At 36.2% G+C, this 12,234-nt stretch overlaps 1 protein-coding gene across 4 annotated transcripts in view; it reads left to right on the top strand.

Moving 5' to 3' along the window:
• DIAPH2 (diaphanous related formin 2) overlaps positions 1–12,234 on the top strand; it is a 982,036-nt gene that overhangs the window by 491,748 nt on the left and 478,054 nt on the right. For all 4 annotated transcript variants that reach the window (XM_027534395.1, XM_027534394.1, XM_027534393.1 and 1 more), the window contains one exon: positions 11,743–11,982. In XM_027534395.1, the coding sequence (XP_027390196.1) occupies positions 11,743–11,982 (240 nt within the window). The remainder of the gene's footprint in view (positions 1–11,742; positions 11,983–12,234) is intronic.

Raw genomic sequence — 12,234 nt, 5'->3', positions numbered from 1 at the left:
CAAATAGGTGCTAGAACAGTATCTCTTCTACCCATAGTTGTTGTCTCTACCCATATCTTGTGTTAACCTCCTCTGTCAAACCTCAGAAAAAGGAATACTTTATTTATTATGACTAATACTATTGTTCTTGTTGTTGTTAATGATAGAAATAAGAATGTATTGAGATGTTACTATGTCCAGTGCCATGCTAGGTGTTTTTACATGCGCTATCTCATGAATTCCTCACAGCCCTATGAGACTGGTATTATTGTTAACTCCACGTTACAGATGAGGATAGTGAGGGCAATGGAGGTTTTGGACCTTGTTCAGTTACAGAGCAGTAGGTACAGAACTTAGTCCCAGGCAGTCTGATGTCATGGACTGTGATTTTAACAACTGTACTGAACTGGTGGTGTGTGCTTATGTGTACATGTACATGTGTGTGTGAAATTGTCTACTATATACTAATATACTTATCTCTGTGTAAGGCATTAATTATCCCCTGCCTACTTTTGTTTTATTTGTCTGTTGCCTCTTCAGTTCCTCAGTCTCCACTCTGCTCTTCTCTTCAGAAATAAGAATCTTCTTAGGTCATTCATTGCCCCAAAATGTATGAATGGATAGCTGGATGGATGGATGAATAAAAAATGCGTCACTGGCCCTGAAGTCCATGATAAATACTGCCCTCTCTTCATCAGTCTCTTTGTTTTCTACTTCCGTACCTCTAGTTACTTACTCTTCAGGAAACAGCAATCAGAATGCTGCCTTAAATAATGCATTGAAACTGATCTAGGAGAGATCATCAATTAACTCCTAATTGCATCTAAAATATACAGTCGATCTACTGACTTCTCTTCTGTGCTGTTACTACTGTAACCCAAGCCAGCATCCTCTTTCCCTTAACCATTACAGTATACTTTTAGCCTGTTTTCTCCACTTATGCTTTCGACCTTTTTCCAAATCAGTCTAGGCACAGCCCTTGATGTGACATTTCTAAAGTACATTTGTGTTGCATCATTATTTATCTGCTTAAAGCATCAGTGTATTGTTTTTTAAATTCACCATGCTCTTTCCTGTCTTTGGACCATTACACATGCTGCTCCCTCTTACTCCCACTCCTGCCTGCCTCTCTCCTGCTTATTCTTTGAGTCTCTGCTTAAATTTTTCTCCCCATTATGTTCTCACTTACTTATTAAGTCTCCCTATTAAATTCTCTCAGAGCACCTTTTTTTTCTTTCCCTTTCCCAAAATTATCATGGTTTTTAATTAAATGTTTAATTGCAAGGTTTTTTATTGAATGACCCCTGCTAGATTACAACTTCTTTAAATGTCTGTATTATATTGATTTAATTCACATGATATACTTACAATGTTTGTTGAATATATTAGCTTGAATGCAAAATCAAGTGGGCTGTTTTTATTCCTGTCTAATTCTGTATCCATTTGGTACTTGAACGTTGAAAAATTTAGATTCCTTGTTGCGTCCTTTTCTTTCTTTGCCTTCTTTAGTGGTAAATACTGTTTCCTAATTTTACTCCTATCACCCTGCCAATGTCCTTTAGAATTTTCTTTATTGTATAACTTCTTGGGTGATAAAAACAAAATCTCATCAGTTAGAGATGTACATATGCCACAATTGCAATTACTCTTGCAATATTCACTAAAATCTCATCAAAAAAAAAAAAAAAAAAACAGTAAAACTGGCAAGACTACAGAAGAATCAGGCTTTGAATTTTTTGAAAAAAGATAAACTTACCTGAAACAGTGACTGGGCTGCTAAGCTTTCTCTAAACTTTCTTTCCCTCTTTTTTTTTTAAATCAGCCATATCATTGGATTTGCTTATTTTCACATGTCATAAATTAAAAAAAAAAAAAAACAGAAAAAAGAGAGAGAGAAGAAAAAAGAAACAAAAAAAATCTAGGGACCTTTCCTGTATCTAGAGGCAGGTTTCCTGGGAAGAGGGGTATGTTCCTTCCCACACCATCTAGGATAAATAATCCTTTTCTTTAGAAGGGTAGATTGGCTGCATAGCTTCCCACTGACTTGTCCTTCAATCTGCCTCCCACAGAAGTGAATTTGGTACATTATTGTAATTATGTGCTGTACCTGTACTGGGGGGAAAAAACACAGCTCTGAAAACTCTGCCAGTTAGAACCCCCAGCAGGAGCTTTTAGAGTCCTCCCAGTGTGTTTGCAGCTCAGCTGTTCTCAAACCTTAGAGCAATGGAAATTCCCACTTGTCTTGCACTGTGCATGGAGACCCATACTGTGTGTATCTATTAAAGTAACACATCTTCTGAGAAAAAGAAGGCAATAATTAGTTCTCTTAGTAATTGGTACTTTGTTTTTCTGACTTCAAAATTACCCACATTTTTCAATTAAAAACATTCTAAAGCTATAATCTAAGAAAAAGATGTTGAGATAGCCTTGTGCATAAAAAACATTTATAATGAAAAGCAAAGATTATGTGATACTGCTGACAGCACAGTTAATTTTTTTTTCTTTTTCTGCATAAATATGTGAAAGTGGGAGGAGTGGATTTATGCCTGTAGTTGGAACTACAGCTATAAAATCAGTTAGCTTTTTAATTTTTTTTGAAGCCCCCCAAGAGCTTATGAGCTGTATTCAAGATAGCTTAATCAGGTGAAAAGGAAATTCTTAAAAGCTTTTTTTTTTTTTTCCCCCCACACATCATCAAAGGTAGTTAGTTTGGATGGAAGATTGTAACTCTTCTGTTCCATTAATATTAAATCATTATTCAAGTTTGCATATTCATGGGGAAAATTGCATTTTTCTTTATCTGCTTTCATTCAAAGTGTTCAGTGTTTTGATATGTGATGCCTTGATTGTTTCTATTTTCATTCCTTCTGTAAATATGAATGCTAGCTCTTATGTCTAGATGTACCTTCATTTTTATCTGAAAAAAAAAAAAGATGATTTAATAATTGTGAAATCAAGTAAAAGAAAACTCACCATGGTGTGTTCTCAAATCCATGTATTCAGATTCTGGTTCATTTCATTAACTTCTCATAATAATCCACTTTGTGACAGGATGGCTTATTTCCATCAGCTTTTACAATACAATGAGGTAAAATAAAACCATCTGAAAACTGAATATTCAGATAAAGTCTGTGGATGTCAATTAAATTTTCTATTGATTGATTTTCATTAAATTTTTAAAAAATGAAAAATTAACTCCTTTCCCCTATCCATATATCAGTGATCCTTTAAAATAATAGCCTAGTATCACGAGTGTTCTAATGGCCGTTCTTGGCCTCAGACAGTTGTTAGAATGATGTTTTGAAAATTCTTTATCCATTTCTTAATGTAACTCTTTTGAGCTTCCAGTGTCTCTTGGGGTCGACATTGTTACCAGGTTCTGTTCCAGACTGAAAATGAGTAAATACGTGCTGATGCATAATTTCCACATATCACTCTATTTGAGGAAAATATTCTCTATGAGCACATCATTACTTGTCTGGGATAGAGTCAGTTTTCAAAACCCTGTTTTTCCAAAGTTTCATTTTACAGATTACCAATGACTCTTCTCTCTCCTGACATCTAATATACAAACATTTGCCATTGGCTCCATACAGCAGGTGCACCTGTATTGATGATTTTGTCCAGTCTGAGTACTAGGTATACTGCAGAAAGTACAACAGTGAGCAGTAGAGAGCCTACCCTGGAAGGGGTTATGTCTAAAAGAGAATAATAAAATGATTTATTTAACAGGGAATCACAGACGTCCTTGTTTTAAATATTTCCGTGCTTCCAAACATCAGAGTTTAGCTCAGTTTTCAAGTCTGGCTCTCACAACTTTTATAGGAAGATCTTCCTGCTGTCTAACTTAAATTGACGCTTCTTTATCGTCACTTCATTATGTCAGCTTTGTTATAGTCACTGATACAGAATTATTCTGTAATTTTAATGTATATTGGGTCCCAAGAGTATTTAGGTATCAGGGGAAACACTTTTGTAACAAATATGTATTTATTACAAATATATCTGTTAATTCCCATGAATCTTTAATATTATTTATTAAAGATATTAGAAGATCACTTATGCTCACATGTGATGGCAGTTGAAAATGAGTTTCTTAGCAGTGAAAAATGAAAGAAAATAGAAATCACCTTAAAAGTGAGTGACACATGACTTCAGGAGTGGCATGGGACTGCTTCCTCCTCCTTCACACATGATTGTTACACTTGGATCTTTTTTCTTTCTCTCTGGAATCTTATGGTAGTTCGGCAGAACATCAGTATTCACCAGCTGCATAGATAGTAAAGTATATAAAATTCAAATTATATTAACAAAATTGTGTCTAACTCTTTGGGGAAATAACCAACTTGTGTCTGCTCTCACTAAAGCTGTCAGTATACTTTTTTTTTTTAATATAGTGCAGATCATCTGAAGACATGATAGCTGCTTGATGTGATTTGATAGACAAGTATCTTGTAACACAAATAAATCCCCTACATAATACAACACCTTGGTCAGCATCCCACAGCACTTCAAGGAATGAATTATAAAACAAAGGATGCCAGTCAACTAAAATGCTGCAAGGGACTACAAGGAAAAAGAAACATACATTTCAGCCAAGTTTTTGTTATATTTCCTTATATCACTTAGGTACACTCAAGTACCTTTATGAGACATGAGTCTTTTAATAATTGTAACTGTGGCTGGGGATGTCACTCAGTGCTTCTTATGATTTCTCTGCTTCAGTTATCTAAGACATTCCCTTACACAGACAAATCCTCTAATGGTGATTTAGCTATTGTCTATCAGTCTACCCTGCTCTGATCATAAAAATTCATACTTCTGACTGCAGAAAATTCTATTACTATGATCAAAGCATACTGTTTTGTGGCTTCTGTTAAGAGAGTCTATATAGTTTCACCTCCTCCATAAGTCTCTTGATTTTTATAGTAACATGTTTTCACTGCTAACATTTCTAGTGGAAAATTTATATGATACATTGAAATTGACTGAAGGGAGCACTGCATGATATTTACAAAGTGCTCAATAGATAATGAAGGCCATTCTTCATCAAGCCCTAGTGACACATGTCCCTTAATGGATGAGAAAAACTTCATCTCAGGTTTTGGAGAACAGTCAGGGACCATGATACCTTCTTGGGGTAATTTCAGAGAATGAGTAAAGATAATAATAGCAATAATAGCTATTGTTTTAGAGTTATTCTATTGTGTCAGCTATCATGATAGCAGTTTTACACAAAAGGTCTCATTTGTCTTACTGAAACATGTATGAATGACTTAAGGGATACATTTTACTGGTGGAGAATAAAGTGTCAGAAACCTTTAATAAATTGCATTAGATTGTAACTATAAAGTAACACAACTATAGTTCAAGTCCAGATCTATGTAACTCAAAAGTCCTATTTCTTCTACTTAATTTACCTTCTGAGTCTAGAGAATACAGAGAATGATTTCTTTCCCTCTCTGAGGATTAAGGGGATAATTCTCTTGAACCTATCTTTCAAAATAGTTATTTAGAGCTCTGAATTCGGGCTGTTATTGAGCCTGGGAAGTATCATTGGGATGACCCTTTTGGTAGCTAATTACTTTACATAGGAAGTAGGGTACCTTCTTACTGCCCCACAGTAGCCTACTGTGATGCCTCTTTACACTGTGCATCTGCTTCCTAATCCTGTCCTTTGCTGATATTGGACTTTATGTTTGTATTAATGAGTATATCCATTCATTCACTAATTTTATAAGATTTTCTTTCAAATTACATATGATATTTATTACCTACTCTGCACTAAATTTTATTTTAGTAGGTAAATGAAGGAAGATATTTTGCTAGATCAAAGGGCAGATGTGATCCTCTTATAATGTATAACCTCTTCCCTGAATGAGGTTGATTGGTGATAGATTGTATCCAGTAATAGCAGTCAAGATAGGTAATTCCCTAGGATTTCTGGTTCAACATCTTAGCTGAAGACATCATTTTGGGGACAGTAAAATATTACCATCCGTTGTTAATTTTGTTCAATAGGCAACCCGCCTGTCTTCCTTGGGAGAAGATCCAGAAAATAGGCAGCTCAGGAGTGCTTTTAAAATCAATCAGCAAATATTTGAATGTTTAATATATGCAAGGACCTGTGTTCAGTGCTACACAAGATGCAGTCTTTGATTCTTCTCTCTATGTACTCATCAACAACCTGCTTCCCACAATATTCTGATAACTCCAAAATCTGCCAACTCTGATACTTATCTCCTAAATTCAAGGACTGAATTTCCAAATGCTACCAGATATCATAACAATAGCTAAACTCAAAATATCAGGAAAGCAATATTATTTCCCTATTACAGAGGTTCATTTTACTATCCATGTGACGATTTGGAGGGGGGAATGCTGGAAGGATCAGGGAACACGTTTAAATAGTCAGTTTTAGTGATTCAACCTTGAAGTATGTAAATTTTAACCTTGAGTGATGAGAACTGAAAATAAGAGCCAATTCTAAGTAATTCTTCAGGTTAAAATATAGGCAAGGAATGGTATTAAATTACATTGTGTTTTCCGTGATTTCAACATGACTTCAAGATTTGGAGTCTTAATGTTGTTGCTTAATCACTAAGTCATGTCCTAATCCATGTCCTAATAATGGGAATCTAATAGTGTCTTTGTTAGAAGTAAAATACACTGGTGTCTGAAAGAATAGTGAACCAAGTTCACTTAAATGCTAATAAAAATGTCTTGGTAACGTCCAACTAATAGTTTTTATTTGTGGATGTCACACTGTTTGCCTCACCTTTCCACAACCCTAGAGACAGAGACAAAAAAGGAAGGAACTAATATATATGGATCATATGTTTGGCTCCTACCTAATTTTCAAAACAAAACTGCTTAACAGGACTTATCCTTTAATTAAAAATGAGGAAACTGAAGCAGATAAATTAGGTGGATTAGCTTCACACAGTCAGACTCTGCAAAACTGTCTAGATTGACTCATTTGGTTGAATTTTCTACTAAGCCGTACCCTACCAGCCCCCAATGCCTTAGTCCCTGATTGACTTACTGGAGTATAGGTAGCAGATCAAGGGAAGCAAATTCATCTACCCTCATTTTCTTAAACAAACAAGTAATCCAAACAGTAAGCCAAACCAAATTGCCACTTCCTTCTGCCTTCATTAATGCCAACAGTATTCTACCTCACAAAAGACTAAATGCCTTGGAACCATCTTTGACTTTATCCTCCCATAACTGATCATTTACTACTAAGTCCCTTTGGTTCTTCCTTAATTCTTCTTCTTGTATATGTTGCTTTCATTCCCTTTCTACTGTCAACATCCTAGGGCATTACCTGTTTCTAAGACCTTTTGAAAACTTAACTAACAGTATTCCTATCCCTAGTCTCTTATTCAACAAGTCATACATACCACTCTCAATATGACTTACGAGGTGGCCTGGTGTAGTTATTGAGAGTCTGAGTTCTGTAGCCAAAATGCCTGAGTTCAGAACTTCAACATACAATTTGACTCTGTACAAGTTATTTAGTATTTCTGTGCTTCACTTGCCTCATTTTTAGGAGACTAACGTGAATAACGCGTTTTCCTGGTGGCTCAGATGGTAAAGAATCCACCTGCAATGCAGGAGACCCAAGTTCAATCCCTAGGTCAGGAAGATGCCCTGGAGAAGGGACTGTTTCCCCACTCCAGTATTCTTGCCTGGACAATTCTATGGACAGAGGAACCTGGTGGGCTACAGTGCATAGGGTCACAAAGAATTGGACATGACTAAACAGCAAGTCAATGGCACCCCACTCCAGTACTCTTGCCTGGAGAACCCCATGGACGGAGGAGCCTGGTAGGCTGCAGTCCATGGGGTCACTAAGAGTCGGGCACGACTGAGCGACTTCACTTTCACTTTTCACTTTCATGCATTGGAGAAGGAAATGGCAACCCACTCCAGTGTTCTTGCCTGGAGAATCCCAGGGACGGAGGATCCTGGTGGGCTGCCATCTATGGGGTAACACAGAGTCGGACACGACTGAAGCGACTTAGCAGCAGCAGCAGCAGCAAACGACTAACACACAATGTGAATAACCATTTCCTAGGGTGGTTTTGAGAATCAAATCCACGTATATGTATATAACAGATTTATAGAACAATGTCTGGCACAGAGTTGTTTCTATAACTATTAAAGTACTTTTGGTCACATTATTTTGGTTGGGGGTGGTATTGGAAAAAAAAATCAAATCCATGCTGTTTTGGGTTTATAGACCAAACATTGACATACAAAGCCCAGAAACAGTAAACCAAGCATTGACATGCAAAGCCCAGAAACAGATATGAATGCAACACAGATATGAATTAAAACAAATGGTATTAGAACTGAAGCAAGACTAAAAATATCTATGTAAAGCTTAGGCTTTAAATTCCTTGTGGATCTCTGACCAAAGCCACCCTAGTGTTCAGAGTTCCTACAGGTCTTACAGAGCATAGCCAGAAGGGAAGTATATGGTGACTAGCACCTGGTCCAAGTAGTTCTGTGGTTTTTTTAACCATCAGGGAGACTGAAAAATTCCTACTTTTAAATGTATATTAATAAAATGATAGAAAACATGCTTCTGTGCTAATGATAGCCAGGTAACAATAAAAAGAAAGGAAAAATTAAGTGGGAAAGGATTTGGAAACAGTGATAGAGGCATAAATGAAGGCAGAAAAAGACATAGAACCTTGGATAGATTCCCACACAAATTTACATGTGGGAGATTAGATTTGTTCATTCATGGAGACTTTAATATGGTTAGCTTCCAATTTTTATGGCATTTCAGTTCAGTTCAGTTCAGTCACTCAATCATGTCTGACTCTTTGTGACCCCATGAATCGTAGCACGCCAGGCCTCCCTGTCCATCACCAACTCCTGGAGTTCACCCAGACTCACGTCCATCAAGTCAGTGATGCCATCCAGCCATCTCATCCTCTGTCGTCCCCTTCTCCTCCTGCCCCCGATCCCTCCCAGCATCAGAGTCTTTTCCAATGAGTCAACTCTTCGCATGAGGTGGCCAAAGTTCTGGAGTTTCAGCTTTAGCATCATTCCTTCCAAAGAAATCCCAGGGCTGAGCTCCTTCAGAATGGACTGGTTGGATCTCCTTGCAGTCCAAGGGATTCTCAAAAGTCTTCTCCAAAACCACAGTTCAAAAGCATCAATTCTTCGGTGCTCAGCCTTCTTCACAGTCCAACTGTCACATCCATACATGACGACTGGAAAAACCATAGCCTTGACTAGACGGACTTTTGTTGGCAAAGTAATGGCTCTGCTTTTCAATATGCTATCTAGGTTGGTCATAACTTTCCTTTCAAGGAGTAAGCGTCTTTTAATTTCATGGCTGCAGTCACCATCTGCAGTGATTCTGGAGCCCAAAAAAATGAAGTCTGACACTGTTTCCACTGTTTCCCCATCTATTTCCCATGAAGTGATGGGACCAGATGCCATGATCTTCATTTTCTGAATGTTGAGCTTTAAGCCAACTTTTTCACTCTCCACTTTCATTTTCATCAAGAGGCTTTTTAGTTCCTCTTCACTTTCTGTCATAAGGGTGGTGTCATCTGCATATCTGAGGTTATTGATATTTCTCCCGTCAATCTTGATTCCAGCTTGTGTTTCTTCCAGTCCAGCGTTTCTCATGATGTACTCTGCATATAAGTTAAATAAGCAGAGTGACAATATACAGCCTTGACGTACTCCTTTTCCTATTTGGAACCAGGCTGTTGTTCTATGTCCAGTTCTAACTATTGCTTCCTGGCCTGCATACAGATTTCTCAAGAGGCAGGTCAGGTGGTCTGGTATTCCAATCTCTTTCATGGACTCTAAAGGGACTTTGATTCAAATTTTGCCCCTAGGTATATACCTCATATATCCCTAAACTATAAATCTTTTCTCACTTCATTCCTTCTCTCTACAACTTCTTTTTGGTCCCTAATTGTTTTTGCTTACTCACTCACTTTCTCTCTATTTCTCTCTACTTTCTTAATTTTTAATTATTTAACCATTTGAATCCCCTCTACTGTGAAGCCTTTGTTAAATGTTGTAGTCATAGAGTTTAAAGTTTTGTCTTATTTCAGTGTACATCTCCAGCACTTAATTTCTGTTTACCCATTTAGAATCATGGGCTAGTTTTATTGTTAGCTGTAGTTATCATGTGACTCTGTTATGAGTTCTAGGCTATATTGGACACTTTTTGTGAGTAGATGGTGTGTCTTATACTTACCACGCGAGTACTGAAAAAGTAGGATGCTTTGAATATTCTCCTGATTGTGTTTTTGCAAAGCTGTTGATGAGTGATATGACCTACATTTCAGACATAGTAACAGGGATATTCCCAGTATACTTTTATATATCTGCCTATGAAAAGCATGAATGCATATAGGAGAATTAGCAGACAGCAAAGGTTAATTTTTGGAGAGGGAGACACCCATGGTTAATGACAAAATTTATTTCAAAGAGGAAAAATAATAGATTATACTTTACTTTTGTATTAGAGCAGATAGGGTCTATTTGACATCTCATTTTGCTGCTTTTGAGGGGTATTTTGTCCCCTTAAGAACTCTTAGTTTAAGAGTCCTTAAACTAAGGACTCTTATTTATGTTATCAAATTATCTTCATGTTGTCTACAGTTATCCCTTGCCTACTCTGTGACTGGTATTTGTTTTTAAAAAAGCTAAGCTATATGTAAAAAATAAAATAATAAGGATTGTTAATGATTTCATTGTGTGTGTGCTTATGTATGTTCTTATATGTTGACCCTCCACCCACCTCTCTCCCAGAATTAATTTGGTGAATGAAAACTAGTTAAATGACCTGGAGTTATGGGAAATTAAAGACTAAAAGAAATTATCATAGGAACTATACCAAAGGGAATAGAGAATGTGGACCCAGACTATGAAACAAGTAAAACAAGTAAAAACTTGAACTATTTTGAAGAAAACCAATATAGAATTATTGAATAATGTACCTAAAAGTAAGTTCATGTAATTTTACCATAACTTATTTAACATCAACATTGTGTCAAGTGGGTGAAATTCTTTAGAGCATATATAAATATTTAATATATTTTACTAATATAGATCATAGGTTTAAAATTATTAGGTGCTCAACCAGAGCTAGTCTTCTGGTTTCAAACAGCATAGAAATAGGTAATAGTGAAGCCACTTTTTTTTTTAGGAAATGTGGTTCCACTTATATTATCTGTCATCATGTATGTTTTTTTATATGTGGCCCAGCTGTTCATTCAACTCAGTGTTATATTTGTGCATTTTCATAGTTCACCTCAGAGATAGATTTTTGGAACTTTAAATGTTATTGATGACTAATGATTATGCAATTAACATATAGCAGCTGGCTAGCTTCAGTAATATTTTCTTAATGCTATAAGGATGATTTCATTTATTCTTTGAAAGCTAGCAGCTATTTTTTTAACTTTTGAAAAGAATACTCTTTTGAAATGCCTAAAACAGAATAATATTTGTTAAAGTGTTCTGGAGAAAGAAATACAACTGTTAAAACCCAGAGAAAATTCATTTTATTCAAAATTTTATAGTATCATCTATAAAATGATCCCCACTAGAGAGAAAAATAATGGGCTTTATATACATATATATATATATATGAATATATATGTATGTATATGACTATATATGAATATATATATGGTGTATGTGAATATATATGAATATATATATATATATATATATATATATATATAGTCTTATACAGCATTCCTTATCTTACAGATGAGCTCAGTGAAAATGTTGCGGCCTCGTCTCAATAGCATTCTTTTCAAGCTCACATTTGAAGAACATGTAAACAACATCAAGCCAAGCATCATAGCAGTAACTCTGGCCTGTGAAGAACTGAAGAAAAGTGAAAGTTTTAACAGACTTTTAGAGTTAGTTCTTTTGGTTGGAAACTACATGAACTCAGGCTCAAGAAATGCCCAGTCTTTGGGTTTTAAGATCAACTTTCTCTGTAAGGTAAGAGAACATTTTATAATGCCAATTTACAACAATAATCTCATCTATGACAGAGAAGTCACTTTAAACACCAAGGATGAATTTTATGGCATGTGAGAGCTGGGTTCGGTCTCTGAATTGGGAAGATCCCCTGGCTAAGGGAACAGCCACACACTCCAGTTTTCTGGCCTGGATAATTCCATGGACAGAGGAGCCTGGCAGGCTACAGTCCATGGGATTACAGAGAGTCAGACATGACTGAGTGAAGTCATC

This window comes from Bos indicus x Bos taurus, chromosome X (genome assembly GCF_003369695.1).
Source record: "Bos indicus x Bos taurus breed Angus x Brahman F1 hybrid chromosome X, Bos_hybrid_MaternalHap_v2.0, whole genome shotgun sequence".
NCBI classification, from domain to species: Eukaryota; Metazoa; Chordata; class Mammalia; order Artiodactyla; family Bovidae; genus Bos; species Bos indicus x Bos taurus.
This window is presented reverse-complemented; position numbering and strand designations above follow the sequence as displayed.